This window comes from Solanum tuberosum, unplaced genomic scaffold, assembly GCF_000226075.1.
Source record: "Solanum tuberosum cultivar DM 1-3 516 R44 unplaced genomic scaffold, SolTub_3.0 scf00461, whole genome shotgun sequence".
Lineage (NCBI taxonomy): Eukaryota > Viridiplantae > Streptophyta > Magnoliopsida > Solanales > Solanaceae > Solanum > Solanum tuberosum.
Window position 1 is genome coordinate 381,402 of NW_006239387.1, and position 22,534 is coordinate 403,935.

Here is a 22,534-nt window from a genome sequence, read left to right on the forward strand (position 1 = left end):
ACATGCACAACACCAAGAAGTAGCTAAAAGTAACATAACTACTACTCATAAGAAGTTGCTACTTTAAGAGTAATAGTATTATTTATCAGTAGCAACCACAAATGTATATTGAACATGAATTTGCTAATAGCTTCTATTAAATAGCAATATATATCCCAGTAATTAATTATATACACTTAGCCTATCTATCTATTTATCTAGTTATAGCTTCAACCTCAAATCCAACGCTGAACCCGAATAAGCAGACGAATAAGACGACGAAGAATCGTATTGATCTTCATTATGACCTGAGATTAATGTAACTGGAGGAGGAAAATTTAGATCCAAATTAGTATTAACAGCTTGTGTTAATCCTGAAGTACCTGAACCTGATGCAAAACAACCCTTCACATTTTTATGACTCGCTCTGTGTCCACCTAATGCCTGGTGTGATCCAAAAACCTTCTTACAACCCGAACACTCGAATTGAAAATCCTTCCCCCCTCCTCCTCCGCCTGAAGAAGAACAAGGTTGATCTTCTGATGCATCATGATCAGGTAATTCATCAGATTTTGATGATCCACCAGCCAATTGCAACAAGCATGATGCGATCTCCTGATCCTCTTCGGTCATAATCGCATCAAAAACCGATTTGGGGTTTTTTCTAGGGCTAATTTCACCAAAATTATGAGATTCAACAATACTAACATCGTGGCGCGGCCTGATGTTAGGAGGAGGGTTAATACCACGCCATTGACGTTCAGGATGACAACGCATATGACCAAAAAGTGCCTTCCATGACCAGAACTTTTTCCCGCATTCCGTACAAGGCCGAGTAATTTTGGGCGCAGTTGGGTCTGGTGGCTTTTTGGTAATTTTAGGTTTACTTATAGTAGAAGAAGAAGAAGTAACATCACCACCAATTTTAAGAAATCTACTTCTTTTCCTTTTTGGATTACTGTGCAAATTATCGACTGTTGGATGATGAACAGGTAATATAGGTTGTTCTTCGTGGCGTTCTACGTGGTCAATAAGAAAATTGTTAGAAAAAGGTTGAGATTGTTGATGATAACAATGGGAAGTAGTAGGATGATTTTCCATGACTAAATTTGGGGCGAAAAAGTTGAAAAAAAGGGTTTGATTTGTTATATGTAGAGACAGTTTTTTGTGAGAGAGAAGCGGTTACTTCACATGTGTATAGTGTTAGAGAAGAAGTGGGAGCAGTTGCAGTTATTTATTTAATTTAAGAGAGTTTTAGGGTTTCTTTTTGTGCAAGGATGAGAAGAAGATGGAAAATGGATAAGCACGTCTTCTAAGCATTTTCAAACACACGGTCAAAATATAACTGCTTTTCAACAATCCTTAAATGACACGAAGCATCACAACATGCTACGTTCACTTTGGATTTTATACATCTCTTTAAAAAAATGTAATTATTTGTATAAATTTTTTTTTGGGTCATGAAACTATATAAAATATTTAAATGTAATTATTAGTATAAATTTTTTTATAAAGTAGGAAGTAGAGTGAAGAGTTTTTATTTCTCTGAAAGGATATTGAGTGATATTCACATATCAAGTATAATGAAGAAAATCCATTTATTTATAATAGAAAATTGATTTGGTGTCTAAGTAGAATTCCTATATTTTTGCAAATGAATCTACATAACATATATTCACTATAAGACAGATATGATAATAACAATTTTATCATAATTATTCATGTTATTTTTTGCAAATGAATCTACGTAACAGACATTCACTATAATACATATATATTAATAACAATTATATCATAATATTCATGTTAATTAATGCATATTCTTAGCTCTTGTGAAATTATTTGAAAAATAAATAATTAACATTGATTTTTATAATTGTTAAATAATTAATATTGAGATAAAATATGGAGAGAGAAAAAATTTCTCTTAATATAAATAAATTTATGTTTTTAATAAAGTGGATAAATAAAAGTGACCTAAAGGAGTAAATAAAAACAAAAATAGTGATAATCGAATTTACTTTATCTTCAGCTTTATCTACGTTGCTTGCTAGTTGCTTGTCACATTCTTGTGAAAGATAAATTTTGAGTTACATCGATAAAATTTTAAAAGAATTACACCATCAATCAACTTTTATTTTCTTCTTTTTCCCCCCTAAAATTAGGGTAGAGGATCGGAAAATATGTGAGAATTGATAAAACGCTCCCTAACAAAGATGACATTGCACGCAAAGGAATTTGAACTCGAAACCTCTAGTCAAGATACTCTTAGGCCTTACCTTTCACAGTTAAGATCGAGGGTTCAAACTCATCCGTAGTAGCATAGCATCCCTTTCCAGTTCCCCTAAACCAATGAAATAAAAATAAAATAGAAAAGAACATTGAAACAAATTATAATCTAGAAAAATATTAACCAGACTCGTTTTTCTCATCAATGCACTGTTTCATAATCTGTAATTAAAGAATGTAGAAGGAAATGGGCATCAAGAATCCCAGATTAAGGGTGTTTTGAATACGAAGGTACCATCTTTTTTATGAAGAATATTCTTGTAATTAAGAGGGTTTTTTTACTTATTTTTTGTGTTCGTAAATAAAAAATAATATCCTAAAAGTAATTTATGTTTAACCTTAATAAATAGTATAAAATGTGGGGTAGAGGTAAGCTGATAACGAGAGGTGCGTTGAAGGACGAAAAGCACACAATCAACTTGAAGTGTTCATTTTCTTCATTTTTAAAGACTTATTTTCCTAAGAAAAAAAAAAGAATCCAAAAATTAACCAACCAAACATAAAAAATTGAAAACTATGGATTATCGAAAGACAAATAGTTGTTGAGATCTTCGAACCTCATCATAGCCACTGAATTATCGAAAGAATATACTGTTTGTGATAATTTCAAATATTTGATGTTTTAACAAGATGTGGCAAATATTGATAAGTTACAAGATATTGAGCTGAACAACACTGTTCAGTAACCTTTTAACAATCTACAATCTACATATATCAATATATTTACAAACCCCTCAAATTGATAAATTACCAACCACACCACCAGCCACAATTGAGACGTTCAAGCCCTGTTGAAGTTGAAGAAGCTATTTTGAGATTGCCCTGAGACATTTTGGTTACTTGCAGGCGAACGGGGAATGTGTGGCTGCTGATGTTGTGCATGAAGATTACCGCATTGAACGAAGGACTGTGGTTGGGGAGGTAAATGAGGACGCATTCCCCTGTTTCCATTTGCAGATGGAAGTTGGCCTGCTTCAATCTTAAGCCGCTGCAGCTCTTCCCTCAATGTATCATTTAGAGCTGAAATTTATTCACATATGCTTCAGTACTATAGCTCTATACTTCAATATCATTTTCATATATCTAGACATTTGTGTATCACATATCATATACTAAGCAAGCTAGGATAAGACGTGGAGAAACAAATAATAGTACTGAAGAATACGAGAGTTGACAAGTCCGTAGAAAGGGGAAGAACGTAAAACCTTGCAAGCCAATGATGTTAGTATAGTATATGCAATAATATTTTTGAGAAATTCCCCCCTATAAGAGGATCTTTATCATAGAGGGGGCGAGCAAATTACATTTTCTGGTTCTTTTCGAAGAATTGTTTAGGGAAAGAATAATGATCACTCCAGAACTACTAGACTGATACAAAGAGTTGAAAATAGAAACCTACTCTTAGGGGTTGTTTGGTAGAGTGTATAAGAAAAACTCTAAATTGAGTGTATTAGTAATGCTTGCATTAATTATACATGCATTGTTCGATTTGATGTATTAAAAATAGCATGCATTATATTAAAAATATTTATCTATAAAGATACCCTTCACAATTAAGGTGGAAAAGATGAAAAAAAATTTTGAGGGGCAATGTGGTCTTTCATCATGCTAATGCATGCATTAAAACCCCCTTGCTTTAAAGTTACCAGTTTCAAAAAAAAAAACCCTTGCTTTATTAATACCTAGAAATCTATGGTATTAGTAATACACTCATTAACACACAATAAAGTGTATAACTAATGCAAGTACTAGTTATACATAGCATGAAAAAGTGTACCAAACAAGATATTATTAATACACATAATTAATTCATGCATTATTTTTGTTAATACACTCTACCAAACGACCCCGTAGGGAACAAAAGATTTTGAATAAAGAGCTGAAAATTGAAACGCACATTCAAACTCAACAAAAGTTAGATATATTCATATAGGAAGAGCACAACTCTAGACCCACCATATATAGATATAAAATTATTTGATAAAAACGTCTCCTCTGATATGGGTATAAATGGTTGTGTAGATGTGTGAAAGAGTGAGGAAGATCTTCTGGGCATAAAGGATGAAGGAAGAGTTGGTGAGAAACACAAGAGGTAAAGACAAATAGCAGAAAGGAGAAGATACAGATAGGAACGCTTAAAGAGTGAAAGATATATAACTTATACGAGTGAAAGTTCATATCTAGTAAAGGACATACCATCTCTAAGGTGTGCTTGTTGTTCCAAAGCTTGCAACCGAAATTTCAGTTCTTTGTTTTCAGCATTTAGTCCAGAAGTGTCTCTCTGCATCAACATCCAAAATTGAGCGAAAATGAGTATGGCAGATTGACAATTCAAAATTCTACATGTTTTACTTTGTGGAAATGACCCACTGTTGGTGTTACCAACAATGTGCTGGCACTTGGCAATTGTTAATCTCTTGAGAATGTCCCCCCCAGCAATATACTTATAGTGCAAGCGAATACACATGAAGATAACCAAATATAATGGAAAAGGCTGTTATGCACAAACAAAAACTCTACATCATGTGAAAGTACCCTATTATATGTTAGTCCTAGAAAAGAATACAAGTAAAAGGGTTGAAAAGCACCATTAAGTCATCCCCAATAGAAAGAGACAAAAATGAAGTAGAATGGTACAGAGCTATCACAAACAATCAATAGGTCAATGGAAGCTTTTCTAGTACAGACTAGAGTGAGACACATGATGCTGTTAAGTTAAATTCATACTCACCCTTGATTACAAGAGAAGGAAACAGAAAGTAAGAATAGCATACTGATGCATTGTAAACAAGTGCAATGGTTCCACTAAAGTGTTAGTATTAGCAGCCACAAGGATTTCTTCCTCTGAACTGGAAAATATGCTAGACCAAAAATATACTGAGGAATAATTAATTTATGATGACTATCCTAGACAAGAAAGATTCACTGAGGCAGGCTTCCACTTAGAAACACCAGATTGCAAGACAGACTAGTGGGCAAAAATGAAAAGGAATAGCTAAAACCTTTTTCCATTATCATAAAAAAAGTTATCCACTTCCTAAGAGGGCCAAGACAGAACTGCAAGTAACTAGCTTTTCAGATTACCCACAAACTTAGAAATTGCAGTGAACTAGGCATAGGGAGATATTTGAACAGCAAAATATTTGACAAGTCTGGAACCAAAATAACAACAAAATTGACCAAAAATTCCATAAGGGCAAACAACTTACGGAGGAAACCAAAAAGGTAAAGGCACATGGGCCCATGCACCTTATCCTTTATGCCGTTAACAGACAAAAAGAGAAAGGCGCCTAACAACTTGCACCTTACAGTGGCCTGACAAAGAAGTGCCTTACCCGCGATGTCAGACTTCCTTTCCCCTTTTTCATTCTTTAGTTATTTTAACATTCTTTTATACTTGTAGTTATTTGAACATTCTTTCCAATTTATATGTACATGCACCTTACTTTTTTCATTCATATAATTTATACAAGTTTCGATTTGACTCAACACTACAAAGTTTTTTAAATTATTTATATTGTCATGTCTTTTAATAAATTTCAGATATATAAAGTAATGATTAGTTAAATTTCTATTATTAAGTAAAATATTATAAATTATCATGTAATAATTAAATTTGATTAATATCGAGACCAATTATCGAATATCATAAAAATAATTCGAAATTAATTTGAAGATCTATCATAAATTAATTTGAAGTCTAATATAAATAATTTTAAAAACTTTGCAATGTTGAATCAAATCAGAACTAGTATAAATTAAAAGAATGAAAAAGGTAATGTGCATGTAAAAATGCATTCGAAAGAATGTAAAAATAACTAAAATGTTAAAATAACTATAATTAAAAAGAATGTTAAAATAACTAAAGAATGAAAAAGGGGAAAGGAAGCCTGACGGCGCATGTAAGGCACAAATTATCATGTGCCTTTCTTCTTTGTCAGGCCACTGTATTGCGCAAGTTGTCAGACGCCTTTCTTTTTTTGCCTGTTAACACTATTAAGTAAAGGGTAAGGCGCATGGCCCCCTGTGCCTTTATCCTTTTGGTCTCCTTCATAAATTGTTTACCCTTTTGGATTTTTTGGTCAATTTTGTTGCCCTTTTGATTTCGAACTCAATATTCGACCACCCATTAAAACATGAATTTCATCACAGACAGAGGCTCTGTCTGCTACAGCTTCTTTCACATCATCGGAATTTGAGTTGCGGAGCAAGTGAAATAGAGCAATTGATCCACAACTACTTGGATACCTTATAAAGTGAATATAAGCATAAGATGCTACAGCAATAGTATATTTGTGGATCCAAATGAAACAGCGGGAATTTTCAAATATATGAAAAGAAGCAATGCTAGTGGTGTACGGGCCAGTATGCACTCACCTCAACTATTCCACCGTGTACCTACTACCTCCCACCTCCCACCAACACAGGTATCGGATAACTCTGTCCACTAAGGATTAGGTAAATGGAAAGAAATCGCCTAGTGTTCTTTTGCCTCCCCTCGCACTTGGAAGACCTCATGGTTCTCCACCCAGACCATTGACCACTAGGCAACACCACAATAGCAATTTCTTAAGTCATACCAGTAGTTACAAATTAGAGTACTACTGAAGAGCTAACATGCAAACTAAAAATGTTGACCATACCAATTCATTGTGTACAAGTGGTATAGAGGAGCTGACCAGCAGAAAAGATGTTATGCAAAAGCTCCAGAAATACCATAAGGTTGTTGTCATAACTCATAAGTGGGATTAACAAGTTCCAATTTTGGTTCCCATTCTGTACAACAATCCCATCAAGAAAAGTCTCTTTTTTCCACATTCAAGAATTCAATTGGAAGAGGATCGAACCGATCAATTAGAAATTCCAACTACGCCAACCTAGTCTACGCCAACTAAGGGTTTGGAAATTCCACCAACTCAACTCCAGAGTCTCTGCGTTTCAAAATGTTCCTTTGGATAGTAATTTGATTAACCAATTGTTTGGCCAGGAGTTTGACATAAATATGACTTTTTCTTAAATATAGTAAATTGGAGAAAGCAGAAAAAGTACCAGCAAAAGAGTATTCAATTACAAACATATAAATTAAAGATCAAGGCCATCAAGTGAAGCCAATCATGTCTTAGTTTAGACATCAAATAAAGCTGACTCCCTTGGTGATGCTGTGGCTTTGATGAATATGCACATTATATTTTTTGACCATATGTTGCTAAAAAAGGAGAAGCTATTCAACATGTAAGGTTCTTTGGACAACAGAATTTCACAAACATAATGAATGTCACATATATATATATATCTGCTGAATCCCATACCTGTAGAACTGTGATCTGAGCAGATAGAGTGGTGGCTTCAGTCTGCAGAGTCTGCACTTTCCTCTCTAGCTCACTAGTGTAACGAGTTTTCCGCTCCTTAGAACGTGCAGCAGATTGTCTGTTCGCTAGGATCCTGCAAAATTGCACAAAAAAGCCAACTTCATTTAAAAGCTAAAACTTTCAGTTTGGTTCTAGAGTTCTTATCCACCAAATAAGGCAAAAAGGCATATTATTTTGGTTAAAGAAAAGAGAACACCAAAAAGTAAATGCTGGAAAGCCTTTAGATTTAGAAAAGAAACAATGCAATTATGTCCTTCTGTAAGAAAACTTTCAAATTCCAAATGTTGAAAAGATGCTTGGTACTTCATCAATGATTCCCAATTTACTCCACTCTCTTCAACACACCCAGCAGCTTAAAATATTACAACCTCTTATTTGGCTCTGTATCATGCTGTATCACCATAAAAGGTGCAATAGCATCTCTCTCAACACAATAAGTGGACTTCTCTGTTAGGAGCTACAAGTCAGACTACAATTAACTAGCGTTTTCTTTTTCATTTTTCCTTCTAATATGATGAGAAAGAAATCCAAATCAGTTAAATGAGAAAGAAATCCAAATCAGTTAAGTAGTTGACCTAACACAAGCAACAATCTAGTTAGTGCTTCCTGCAAAACTTTGATTTATTCTTCTCCATTTCCTCATGTTTCCTGTGTTATTCTGTACTTCTGTTAATAGGTCTCAAGAAACCTCTTTTTCAAGCCCGCTTGCCTCTCATTATGTACAACAAGACATGATAACAGTATGACAAGTTAAGCAAGTTTTTCAGTATAAACACTGTCTGCTAGTGATAAGACACCATGGTCGTTTATGTGAAATATATGTCATTTCATCTAATTCAAAACGGGATATTTGTGGCAAATGTTTATCAATATGTTTTCCCACTCTCCCTCCCCGACTCATATCATTCAATTTAGTGTCATTTCTGCAACGGAGGAATCGGTTGTAATCTATGTTGTTCGGACTTTTCAAAAATGCTGACGGGTGCGGCAACATTTTTGGAGAGTCCGAGCAACTTAGGTTGTAATTGCTTCTCCCTTTCCAACTCCTGTCCTTTGCATCTCTTTCCAAATCTAAAATTGCTTTCTAAATGCTCCTTCAATCCCAGAAAGAATGAAAAGATCACATTTGAGGAGTTAATATTTTTCTTTTGACTACAATTTTTTTGCACATTTTGAAATTACTGTTAACTTAAACATTTTGTGTTTTGTAGTACCTTAATCTACCATCCAAATATGCTAATTTTATTTCTAAAAAACAGCTAGTTTCATTGACCTTTGTACTCCAACTCCACCATTATTCTTGGGAACAAGAGGGTATTTTTATAACATATCTACACATTGTATCCATTCTTGAGGAATCCATCATACTAAGTTAAACTAAAATATTTCATTGACAGCTAAAATTACGATATTTCAGCATTCCAAGGAAACAACAAATGACTTAAAAACGAAGACTTGCAAGTTGCAACTACCACCTACCTTGCCCCATTTTCTCACCAAACCTAATCCAAAACCAATAAAAGACTTCAAAACACATTTTTTTTTCTCTATCAGTAACCGGAAATGATTCTTAAGTTAAAAATATATTTACTTGCACCGAAAATTGAACTAATACTGTAATAAAAGTGATTAAAACAAACAAAAGAATAAAAATGTATAACCTTTTAGCTCTTTTGGGATCAATCAACGACAGCTCAGCAAGCCTATCAGGAGCCATAGCCTTCTTAACAGAAAGCGATTCAGACTCAAACGACGACGTATCAAAAGACCCATCCATAGAATTGCTATGCCTATGACGTGGCTCAGAACCCATCATCTTCTTCTCCGTCGGCACACCACCAAAATCCAGTCCATCGAAAAAATCAGCATCAACAGATAGACTACGGTAGTGAGCCAGCGGCTTAGGGTTATCGGAAGGTCCAGCAGACAACGCTGGTCCAGTAGACGAAGAATCGGGCGAATTAGCCGGCTGCATGAGGGTCGGCGCCTGAACGTCGAGACTGAAGTCTGAAACGACGTCGTCTAGAAGCATATCATCATCGAAACTGGGAAACCGGAAAAAGGTTTCGGACTGTGCACGGCGGTGGCGTGCCCCACGGGTTGGAGTATCCTGCATCTGGTCAAGGTCAGTTTGACCCGAATAAAATTGGGCCTGAATGGGCTTTCCGGCGAACTTAGGGTCCATCAGAAATGACCCTAAATTAGGGATTTTTTACAGTAGAAGGAACGAAGACTATAGAGAGCAAAGAAGAAGAATGGGACCCAGTGATTGGAAGGAAGAAGAAAATAAGGAAAGTGAATTTTGGTGGCTGCTGAAAAAGTATATAGAGCTTACAGCTAGTCAGCGACAGGTTTCCACAAAATAGGGGTAGAACTTGTCCAAACTATTCCACCTCCTTCGTTTTCACTTTTTGTGAGTCAAACTAAATAAATTTTTATCTATTTTTTAAATATTTTAATTTTAATGCAATTAAAGTTTTTACACGAATTATAGTTATTTCGTAGTTGTTTTTTATTTCCATTTGAGGTGATGCGTCAAAATATTCTTAACTATGATCTAATTTTACAAAGGCTAAGATTTAGAGAACTTCACCTTATGTTAATCTAATAACATAAGTTGTATGGTTTATGATCCGCAAGATATAAGTTTAGAAGACCTTTTCCTTGCGGTAAAAATTATGTAAGAATTAAGAGCCTGTTTGGATTGGTTTAAAAAAATAGTTTTTAAGTTAAAAATAAAAAATCAAACTTAAATGATTTTTAAATCAAAAAATAAAAAATAGGGGAGACCTACTTTTGATTTTTAAGTCATTTTAAACTTATTTTAAAATATTTTTAACCTTGTCAAACACTTTATAACTTATTTTAAGTTATCTTTATATTTGTCAAACACTTCCAGAAGTCAAAAACTAACTTAAAAATATATTTGACCAATTTTTAAGTCAATCCAAACACCCTCTAAGTTATGTCCCTAAGGAATAACTTTGTGTGAATTAAAATTGAAGTTGTGTCTCTATTTATATTAGTTTTGTAGGTATACCTTATGGGATATGAACTTATTAAGGCATAATATTCTGAAAATGAACTTATGTTTTATAAGGCATAATTTGTATCTTACGAATTGTTTTATAAATTTCTTTTACTTTTTAATAAAAAATTTAAATATTTAATATATTTTTATAAAAATCTTGACTGTCATTAACAAATTGATGCATCTATGATATTATTGGAGCACCGCTTGCATTATTCGATTTTATTTGAATCGAATATGATCTCACAAAAAGTTTAATGGACCTAAAAGCAAATCTTAATAGGACTTCTTATGTAATAATTCTACGGGTGACAATTTTTTTTAATTAAATAGACGTATGTATATCTAATATCTTTATTATATAAATAGCATATAATCATACATATATAATGTATAATTATATATCATAGTTGTATATATATTTATATATTGTACAATGTTTATATAATATTTATACATTATAATAACTTCGACCAACTCAAATCTCTTCTATACAATTTCAGATTTTAGTTATAAGCTACTCTTCATATTTGGAATATTTTTATATATTATTTATTCAAAATAATTCACATTTTTATATTAAACTCTATTGTCCAATTTTCTTCTTCAATGACTTCTTTTCCTTTTCTATGTTAATTTCCTACATTGCGCATCTTGATAATGTCAATAGCTTTATTATTAGGGAAAATTATATAAAATAGCAAACTATTAATTTAAATTAAATGTTATAGCCATAATTATTATTAGAAAGAAGGAAAATGGAACAAAGTGGGCCGACCAAAGTTTCGAAGAAGAAAAGGAAAAATTACTAAAATACACGTCTTATGTTTCCCTTATTTCTAATATTCCCTTCTATTTCTAAAAACCTCTAAAATCCCTTATTTCTCTCCTAATTCTAAATTATTTTATAATGTATCCGAGCTAGTTTATAATGTATCCGAGCTAATTTTTAATGTATCCAAGCTACATATTATGTATCCGATTTATTTTATAATGTATCCGAGCTATCCGATTTGTTTTACTTTTTCAGGGATTAATGTAATTACAAACTAAATAGGGATAGATTGTAATTTCATATTAAAACTATGTGATTCCTAAAATTTATAGAGAAGAAAATAGGGCTAATGCATCTTCTTCCTAGCAAAAAATAAAGTGGGCCGAATGACTATTTTAGGTAAATAAATACTAGTTAAAGTATTTTAGATAAAAAAAAAAATAATTATCCAATAATTATTTCATCTAATTTTTCTATTTTAATTTTCTTTTTGCAAGTAGACTAACAAATTAATCCCGTCTTAATATTATATAGATATCGCCAATGTATACTACGTGAATAATAAATACTACACACGAATTAACTAACTAATTTTTGTATAACTTATTTTTAAACCAGATGACCTCTAAATCTACTCCAAAGAAAATAATAATGCAGTAAAGGCTTATTGACTTTTATTGGCATTATAAGAAGAGAAAATGTCAACAAAAAGAAAAGAATGAAGATTCACAAGATCCATTAAACTTCAGTTTTCTTTACCTTAGCTTCTCTTTTTGGATGCTTTATCATATAATAATGTTAAACGACTTTATCATATAGTCACCGACGTAAAATATTATCACAGAAATTACAAAAAGTAAACATGCGTCAATTCAATTTTTGCTAATTAAAATGTGACTTGACTTTTATGTCAAAGTAAAAATAAATTAAATCAGATGTTTCAAAAAGTTGAGATAATTAGGCCAAAATTCATTATCATGGGCCAACCTCAAATCTGTCATACATCATGTACAAGCTAAAATCACATATATTTTTCCTTAATATGATGTTGGATATTTGTATTGAATTTCGATTAATTTTGATTCGTATGTGTATGGTCTCATTCTAAATTTCACGACACGTAGGGTTTCATTTGGAGAAAAGTGATTCTTATCAAAGATTTTTTTATACCCCGAGCTCAAATCTAAGACCTCTGATTAAAGAAGGAGCAACTTCACCCAGTGCACCATATTCTTCGATGGTGAAAAAGCACATACTTGTGTTTGCATTACGACAAATTCTTGTTGATCAGTCAGTTGAAAGTGCTTCTAATGTATATATCTAGCTATATTTTCCTATTTTAAATGATCTATAAATGAAATATCTTTATATACCTACCTAATTTAATGCTCCAAATTGTCAAACTTGCGCTTTTATAGGGAAAAAAAACGTGGATTTTACTTCTCCAAATAAACTTTGCATATGACTCAAATGATGGGAGATTTGTAATTCTATCACCACATCTATTTAGCTTGGGTTGGAGTTGGAGAAAAATCCAATCCAATAAAATGGGCTAAACAAAATATAGTTGATGAACATGAGTACATGACTAATTATTGGACTGTTTATATATTGAATTTCTTGTTGAATCAGAATTATTCACATGAATTTCATTTATCGGAGTGGACTAAGGACAGACTAAGCCCGATTTTAAAAAAATAAAAAATAAAGAAATGGGGGCGGGGAAAGGGAAATGGGAGGTGACTACAAGGTGGGAATTGGGAAATAAAACTTTCACCAACAAAGATAGGACTTAGGAGTTTGAGTAGTCAACCAACTGAGTTATTAAGATTTTTCGAGCCTCGTTAAATACTCACCTAGTCCCTAATAAAACCTATTATATTTGGGGAGGTCCATTAGATCAAGGCTTAGTGCTTATAAATATATGATTATTTCTATAGGAACATTAACTTAGCAACCTTAAAAAGAATGAAAAGCAACCTTCATAACTGGTGAATAGATCAAGAATTCAAGATACAATTACAGCGTAGTAAAATCTTGTTTCTAACTTAAAATCTGAAAGAATTCTTTCATATTTGTGAGGTTTCATTTATTATGGGATTTTATTTTCGTTTAATCAAAACAAGATAAGAAAAGGAAGGAAAAAAAAAGACTCAAAGTTAATTAAATTGGGTTTACAAAAAGTGACTTTAGGAAAGATAAAAAATGGCAGAAATAACAGTACTGATTATAAGCTTATGCTAAATTAAAGAGTAATTATTTCATGGCCCTCCTAGAAATAATTAATCAATTGTTGACCATGAAACATTATGAGCTGAAATCCTCCTAATTAATTGGCAACACACACGTTGAAGTAGTCAGAAAACTCATGACTTAACGAGAAGTACTTCGACATAATACATCGTTAGAGAGAGTTAATTTCAAACTAGTTGTAACATATTTATTGGGTTTGATCATGAAACTTTTTCACTTTTTCTTTTTTGTTCTAGAGACTCTGAAAAACATGTTTGATCATAAAATTTTGGAAATTTGATTTTTTAGGAATTCGAAAAACAAAAGAAATAGTTTTTATTTTTCACTTCAAATTACTCACAATATAATTCAAAACCAATTCTAATTTGTATATTCATGGCCAAACACAACTCTAGTTTTCAAATACTACCATTTTTTTCATTTTGAAAACAAAAAGATAACCCTTTTTTTTTTCAAAATTGGCTAAACACCTCATTGGTCAAGATTTTTCGAAAAACAAATTTCTTAAAATAAGTAAGAAATCAGTTATTTTCTAAATAAAATTTTTCATGGTACCGAACACACGATTGAAAAATGAGTACTCAATTCATCAGTTATCATTACTGCAATCTAGTATATCATGATTATGGAATTAATAGCAGTATACTTAATTTTCTGTTCAAGTAAATCTCTTACAAGATATACAGCCTTCACAAATTAAAAATCCCAACTCTTTTACACTTGCTTTAGTCTGAAAGTAGCTCAAGAGACAACTCACCAAGAAAACATCAAATTTACAATAAGTTAATTTGATCAAAGTACAAGCATTTCATCATTAAGTAAACCAATAACAATACAAAAACCTAGTCCAAAAAAAGATGTAAATTAAAACTAATAAATATTCAAAGGAAAGAATTACTACAAATTAAACTTACTTCAAATGATCAACTGCCTGAAAAAAATCCTCTTCCTAAAAATATTTCCTAAAGAGTGAAGGAAGGAGTTAATTCTTCGACATAATAAGTGTGAGTTCAATTCGTATAATCCCCCTTCCATTTTCCTGATCTCTCAATGTAATAGAAAAAAAAAGTTAGGAAAAAAAAAACAAAACTCAACAAACAATAATACCCGTTGCTACGCGCATACAATTCTTCAAGTTAGAAAGGAGGTCGTCCCGTTGACCAATATCCTTCATGAGGTAATTGCATTGATGAGTTGAGAAGGTTTGGTGGCGGTGTCCCATGAAACATCGATGGGTCACCGCCTAGTAATTGTTGTTGTTGTCCGCCAGGAGATCCCAGAGGACCTCCTGGCATTGGAAGAGGATGATTATTCGGATCATCCTCTTCCAACGGTAGCCTTTCATAAGCCGCATTACTAAACGAAGCACCCATAATAACAACTGGTCCTGACGCCATAAGCGCGCCAACCACGCTTCCTCCCACCACTTGTCCTTGTCCCCCAGCTAAATAAATAGTCAACCCTGAAGCAGCTGGGGGAGCAGGTGGTGGGAGGAACGATCCGGATAAAGATAAGATCTCAAATCGACCATGTAGAGTTACAATCTCACCGGATGAAGCTGGTTGTTTTAAATTCACATTAGTAACATTTCCCGTTCCGCTCATAATGCAAACTCCTCTTTGTCTTCTTCTCGAAAAATTGGATACGCTTTCCATTACATCACAACCATCCGCGATTTCGATGATATGTGTTCGGAGGGCGTTGGCGCTGTCTCGATTGATGATAATGGGTGGTTTTGGCTTGTTTTTTGATCCAGCAGGTCTTCCTCTTGGCCTTCTTGACATCTCTCCTTCATCATCCATAGCTTTTTTACTTCAATTCTATGCTTAATTTCTTCAAAAAATGGAATGAAGAAGCTAAGAAAATTGAAGTACAAGTAAGTAAAAAAGGTATATTTGTGTTAGGGTTTAGCTAACTAAGGTGAAGAAAATGAGAAGAGAACTAGATCGACCATATATGATACAATGGGTCATGTGTGTTTGGTTTTGGTAATATATTCTGCGTGCTAATGGGCGGTGGAATATGGGTCCTCCTTTCTCTCTCTCCCCATAAATAATTTATTTTGCATTCAATTTAGATACATATTTTTTATGCACATATTTAACCACCAACAATGTAGTTGTAGCAGATGAAGCTACTTTTTTCTTAATCATATGTCACAGATTTAAGTTTTGGGTATGTAGTTTTTTTTTATAGGGGGCACTTTTCTCTGAATGAGGTTTTATGTGGTACAAATTTAAAATAGTCAGATTCTAAAGCGGATACTGAACATCAAAAAATATATATTTAATCATTGTAGCAAGTGAAATTATTTGTTTGGTGTAAATATTAGATGCTATAGTGAGTATTGTCTTTGTTTCTCCCTCCATGTGGTGCATACAATTAGGAAATTAATTAAGGTTTACTCATTTGGTTCTATATCATTTTATGGCATTATTTTATATTTTGACTCTTTTAAAAAAGATCAAGATTCTTTTATATGATTTGGTTATTCTATTGAGTCTCTTATTGTTATTAGTAAATATACTCTTCTATAGGAGTTAGATGAAAATCACAAGTGTTAGGTTTATTTTGACATGTTTAATTGGATTGTGGCGGACGAATAAACGCTATTTCCATCTTTAATAAGCGATCTATGTTCAAGAATATGTGAAGAAAATAAACTAATAGAAAGTATATTTCCTCCTTTAATTTAATATAATGGACCTTACACAATATATAAATTCAAATTAATCAGGATTTTAATATGATTACCAAATGGTTTATCAATTCTATGTCCTTAATGGTTTATCAATTCTATGTCCTTAATTAGGAAAAGTATTTTATTTTTATTTTTGGAGTTTCATGTTTCTCATATTGTCATGTAAAATGTTTAGTTGTAGAAACCCTAGATCCCTCACTTGGTATTTAATATACCTCGTGTCCATTTCGTTGGCCTGTCTCGACCCATAAAACTTTATTCATTTTCGTTGACTAACAAGAAAACAAAAACCTTTCTCTTCCTCACATGCGTAGATACTATACTTGATTGGTTAAGTTTTTCCATTTTCTCTTCAAAACTAAATATTCCTACCATACATCTTTGACTAAGACTACATAGCACTGATGGTTCGAGTAGTAAACACTTCTTCATTTTTAATTAGAAGTTACGAGTTTATTTCTTGAATATGAATTTAGTCGCTTTTAATAGAGAGAGTTTTAGTACTCCTCAGAGTGTGACTTAGCTTTTCTATGTAAATTTAAATTAATCGAGTCCCAAAATGAATATCAAATACAGAATAAAAAGAAAATGAAAAAACGGAGTATTTGCATATTGCAACGTTGTGTTCTTACATATATGTTGCTACTTACTAGCTGTCATTTGTTTTATGCTAGTACCATTTGTTTTTAAGAAGAAAAAAAATCCAAATATGAGCAAACACAAAATTAAATGAAACTTTAATTTATATTCCCTTTTTATCTCAAATTATTTATCGTAATTTTCGAATACTATAATTATCTCAAATTATTTGTTAAGTATTTTTGAAGTTTATGAAAAAATTATTATTTTTTCCATTTTACTTTTAATATGTAGTTATTGTTCTTGAACACTACAAACATCTCAATTATGAAAAGTGTTAGGGTTTTGCTCTGATTTTCTTACCATAATATAAGATTTATTTTTCCTTAAAGAAAAAACAAAATATTACCATAAATGTTTTTACTTTTCTTGAAAGGAAAATATAATATTATTTTATATTTGGTTTATTCTCTCCTTTTAGGACTCCTTTCTAGTAGGAAAGGTTTTAGGACTCTATAAATATAGGTTTATTTCTTCTAACACAAAAAACAATAACTTCCACAATGTAGACATTTAAGAGTTTTGTTTATGGGGAGATTTATTCTCTCAACAATTATAATTATTTTTATTTTATATTAGTTTTCATATAATAATATTATGTTTTTAGTATAAGTTTTTTTCATCTGATTTACCGTCTCTTTGATTTGCAAATTGTAAGCTTCCGCATGACGCCCTAATTCACCCTTCATAACCCAACAAAAAGATGACATATAAATTATTGTTTTCTTAAAAGTGTGAGAAAGAAAAACACGACAAATAACTTGAGACAAGTAAAAGTGTGTGTGTGGGGGGGGGGGGGGGGGGGGGGGGAAAANNNNGGTGGGCGGGGGGGTGCGTGGGGGCTGGACACTTTCATTTTCCAATAACCACATGCACCATTATATGTATGTATTTTGTGCAAACTCTTCTCAAGTGGTGTGAAATTGTTTAATTTTCCTCAGTTTTAGCAAACTGTGGTCCATTATACATCAAAAATGTCAAATCCCCCTTATCTTGCGGGTCTTTTGTAACTTCATCTTCTACATCTCATCATTTAATTAATTTCCCCCGTGATCTGCCTTTGGTCTCATTGCATAATTAATTTACTTGTTATAACTCTGTGTGACTCCAGTTGCCACTTTCATTTCTTCAATTTATTATATAAGTTGCTCTTCTAGGGATTATGATGATTATTAATACAAATAAAATTAACATGACTTTCCAAGTACATGATATATGAATAAACATTGACCAGTAAGGAGAACAAAGAAAATACAAGGTTGCTGCTAATTAATATAATCCAACGACAAGCGATGTCTATTGACTCTTTTTGAAGTACAAAATCCACAAATTTGAATATAGAGTTGAACTGTTTTTGACTTTCATAAACCGAGTCAAAATTTGAAATTCAAGATTCAAAATAAGTTTCTGAATTTTTCTTAATGACAAATAAGAAATTTTAATGAAAGTTACAGAATTTCGTGAAATAATTTAAATTTTAGTCTAGCTCCACTCCTTGGTGATTAAAAAAAAATGTTTATGGAAAGCACATGATTTGACCGGAAAATACGAGAGGGATGATGGGGTGCGAGGTTAGCGCTGACAGATAATTAGGGGCACTTGCACTTATGTTGGATCGGCCAAAAATAAGGACAAATCTACAACACTCTTTTTTTTTGTACTTCCCCTTATACTACTCACTAGCTTTGCAACTCTGCTATTCTTAACTTTTATTAATCTTTTGTGTCCCCACTCAATCCAAGTAAAGATGCTCTTTGTCTGCTCCCTATCTTCCTCTTTCCCTATGACACACAAAAGTTTCACCAACGTGAATTATGATGCTGTGGTAGAACTGTTTCATTCTTAATGAAAAGTATCAAGAGTTTAAGTGAAGAATATCTTATTGGGTGTATTGTTACTCCCAAATAAGGGGCTTCGGACATCAAATAGAATATCAAAAAATAAAATAAAAAGAGGATGACATTTCCTTCAACAACAAATGCTTCATGAATCACACACTCAACCCCACCACGTCCATGACTTCCATTTACTGTAAGTGATTAAATATTTATAGGTAAGAAAATGACACATATCATATATTTATTAGTTTGTCATAAACCATCATAGAACTTCTTCCTTTAGACTTTGCATATAAAAAATTTACAAAAATAAGGAAATATTAGAAATATTTCTTAATGAGGGCCAGTATTACCTAACTTTAGCTGAAGTTGATGGTGCCGGCTAGTGGCCACACAAGTATATAGACTGAGCCACAATGCAAATTGGGGGATCAACAGAATACATTAGCTTCGGTTCAAATTTATATTTATATTTAAAATGTATAAAAAAAATAAATTATTCATAGCTTGAGAAACTAACGATTGTGATTCATAATCATAAACTAAATTTTTTGGCTCCGCCTCTAATGTACGACACAAACCATTGAGAGAAGTCAAGGAGTTGCTCTTCTGTTGCACATGCAAATTTGAGGTAATCAAGATGAAAAATACATATAAAATTGTGTCAACGTTATCTATTGGTTCGATTAATAATGACCTGATTATATGCAAGCTGTTAACTTCTGTCTTAATTAATTGACCATGTTGTTTTCTTTAGACACTATTCCATGTGTCATCTGAGTACCTTATAATTAGATATATTAGTTTTATACTATATGCTACCATTACTATTTTTAACTTTATTTTTGTTAATTTTCGTCTTGGACTTTGAAAGTAGAGACGACCTTACTTGAACAGGATCTGTTCTACAGGCTCGTACCACTGTATCCTTGATTTCTCAGGAGACACGAAATCAAGTCTGGTGGATGACTCGTGGCCATTAGATCAGACAAAAAAAAGGACTTTAAAAGTAGAGGAGAGTTAAGATTTTGAGTTTATAAGTTTAAAAAGTCTAAAAAACCAGCTAATTGGATATTTACATGTTAGCTACGGAATTAATATGGAATTAATCGGTAATTCCTAGCTATTCATCGCTTAAACACTCTTAGCTAATTAATTTTTTTATAGTTCATCATTTGTTCGTAATTAAATGAGATTAGCATGAAATTTTTATCGTGCATGTGAAATTTTGTTCGTCGCTAATTCCTCATTTTCTAATCATAAAAAGTAAGCAAATTCCCCTGTGAACGGCACCTAATTAACTTTAATTAAATAAAAAGGCAACCTAATTAAATTTCTGCTTTAGTTTTCCACATGCTCTCTCTGTGTTTACTTATCTTGCAGGAAGGAAGACTAGTTAGTTATGGATATCTGAGCTTAAGATTAGTAATTAAGAATATAAATTTGATGTTAATTAAATTAAGTGTTGAAATCTAAGGAAGAGACAAAGATGAGGTATACATGTGAGTTGTTGTCATACGTTAGGAATCAATGCAATGATGAATCAACTTGTTTTGTTTAAGGGCTCACAAGTTCAACCTTATTTGCTGCTACTTGATTAATTATGTAACTTAACTGCTGTCAACTCTGTCCCTTTCAGACTCCAAGAAGATGCCACTTTCCTAGCCATTCATTAGCTTTCTCTATGTTACATTCGCGACAATATATATACATTAACAAAGAATGATAAAACTTTTACTAACATTAATTGATTGTCATTAGATTTAATATCGCTCTAGGCTTTAGGAATATTTATAAACAGTGTTAATTGCCTTTAAAACTATATATTTAGCGACAATTAAACTGTTACCATTAATTAATTGTCACATCATTTTTATGGTGGAACTTAATTACATGAATCAAATCTGTTTTGTGGCTTAATAGCAAAAAACATACTAGCTTTTAATATCTTTTGTGACTCGTAACTTAGGTATGATGACAGGGTGTACGTAGGAGGGGTCACCTGTTCACGCTTTCCTTTCGAAATTATATATAGTAGTGTTATATTTTATAATTTTTTAAAAAAAATATAGATGTGTGAACCCACACTCGAATTATCATATAATGCGATGATGACTGGGTGTACCTCTCGAAGTGAGGTTAGAAATTTAAATTTTATATCTATCTTATTTTATTTTTCTTTCTAAAATTGGGTAACACCTCCTTAAGTAGTTATTGACAGCACTTTAGGCGCTTTATTTTTAGACATGATTTTAGAATTTTAGTTGTTTTCAATGATAAGAACTTAAATGTCAAACCGATCAACTTTTTTATAATAGGTGCACCCATATTTCGAAATCCTGGATACACATGATAACTTCAGAAATATCCAAGTAAAACTTTGTAGGTAACATATGGAGTCTGATCAATGCATAGACATCTGAATATGATAATAGACTTCCTAAAACTTACTGAAATTGTCACATACAAAACATTGGACTCTGTGAATAACTATTATGAAGACTGGAGGCAAAGAGATTATCATATATACTAAGATCTTGTGAATCTCAAAACATCAACTTATTCTGAATATCTTATACTCAACTTATTTCTTTTAAATCCTCTTGAATCTGATGAACTCAACGTATTACTGGGAGGTCATGCCATAGCGGTGAAAACGGGTTTAACCTTACATACCTTGATTTCAATCATTTGCATATCATGGCGATCAAACACACTTCTCTGCAGCTTCAATCTATAACCATAACGATAATAGGAACTCATGTTAACAGCTATATAGATGTTCAAGTCATTTAGGCATTTCATCGAACCTTTGAAACCACAGAATGTAATTAAATTGATTCATATGTATAGTTTTCATCATGAAAATAAAAGAAGAGATTCAAAAGGAGTTGCCCTTCCCACAAAGTAATTAGTTTGTTAGGCCAAACTTTTAAAATCATCTTATTTTTAAAAGAAATGCTTTTGGATCCAAAAGTACTTTTGGAGAGAAACAGTTTGTGTTTGACCAAACATTTAAAAAGTGTCTAAGTGTATTTTCCTCAAAAGTGCTTTTCAAAGATGCACTTTCGAGGAAAAGCTACTTTTATTAGGTTCTGAAAAACAACTTTTGCTACTCTACAAAAACACTTTTGTTTGAAGAGCTTGTTCAAACACGTTATACGTATATCTTAAAAGGAAGAAGTGAGGTGGATTTAGTATCTTGTATCCTGATCTTTAACTAATTTCAGGGCATAGGTTAGCATGGATGGTGCTCCTTAGTTGAGGAAAATGGACCTAAGAACCTAGTCCACAGACCACATACCAAGAGCTCTCTTCTGCTATTAAAAATATGTTATAAGTTTGATTGATAGAGTATATAAAGTACTCAGATACATGATTTCACAACAAATATAGCACGTGCAAAAGTATTGCTACGCAGCTTCAACATGAAGAAAATGAAAGCGAAGGTTAAAAAACTTCATCAATAAACTTTCAAAAATACACCCATGTACTCATTAGGATATATAACAGATCATAAAAGGTTTCCAACTGTTGGTTCTTCATCATACACTAATTCTGCTACTATATTCTTGTACTGATGTATGTTGTCTATAACTTGGAATGATCTTTGATTCTTTGCAGTCCTCTTGCATAGAGTATTTGATTATGATGAGAGAC

General features: G+C 32.3%; 3 protein-coding genes across 3 annotated transcripts; all 3 read right to left on the reverse strand.

The window, feature by feature from the left end:
- Positions 1–201: 201 nt before the first annotated feature.
- On the reverse strand, positions 202–1,080 carry LOC107058224 (zinc finger protein ZAT3-like). The gene has a single exon (XM_015303665.1). It carries the CDS (start codon positions 1,078–1,080, stop codon positions 202–204), a length of 879 nt encoding a protein of 292 aa, XP_015159151.1.
- A 1,763-nt stretch (positions 1,081–2,843) lies between these two features.
- On the reverse strand, positions 2,844–9,946 carry LOC102597510 (transcription factor VIP1-like). The gene is made up of 4 exons (XM_006363844.2): positions 9,299–9,946; positions 7,578–7,710; positions 4,465–4,549; positions 2,844–3,288 (listed from the first exon to the last, which is right to left on the reverse strand). Exons 1-4 carry the CDS (start codon positions 9,820–9,822, stop codon positions 3,050–3,052), a joined length of 981 nt encoding a protein of 326 aa, XP_006363906.1. The 5' UTR covers positions 9,823–9,946; the 3' UTR covers positions 2,844–3,049.
- Positions 9,947–14,366: 4,420 nt separating this feature from the next.
- LOC102597822 (AT-hook motif nuclear-localized protein 22-like) lies at positions 14,367–15,679 on the reverse strand. Its single transcript, XM_006363845.2, has one exon. It carries the CDS (start codon positions 15,496–15,498, stop codon positions 14,833–14,835), a length of 666 nt encoding a protein of 221 aa, XP_006363907.1. The 5' UTR covers positions 15,499–15,679; the 3' UTR covers positions 14,367–14,832.
- Between the last annotated feature and the right edge of the window lie 6,855 nt (positions 15,680–22,534).

Excerpts from the sequence above, each read along its gene's own strand:
- LOC107058224 (XM_015303665.1), bottom strand. The coding sequence starts at position 1,080 with ATGGAAAATCATCCTACTACTTCCCATTGTTATCATCAACAATCTCAA.
- LOC102597510 (XM_006363844.2), bottom strand. The coding sequence starts at position 9,822 with ATGGACCCTAAGTTCGCCGGAAAGCCCATTCAGGCCCAATTTTATTCG. Across the intron at positions 4,550-7,577 it reads CTCAGATCACAGTTCTACAG|AGAGACACTTCTGGACTAAA; the intron begins GTATGGGATTCA and ends ATGTTGATGCAG. Across the intron at positions 3,289-4,464 it reads ACAAGCACACCTTAGAGATG|CTCTAAATGATACATTGAGG; the intron begins GTATGTCCTTTA and ends AATAAATTTCAG.
- LOC102597822 (XM_006363845.2), bottom strand. The coding sequence starts at position 15,498 with ATGGATGATGAAGGAGAGATGTCAAGAAGGCCAAGAGGAAGACCTGCT.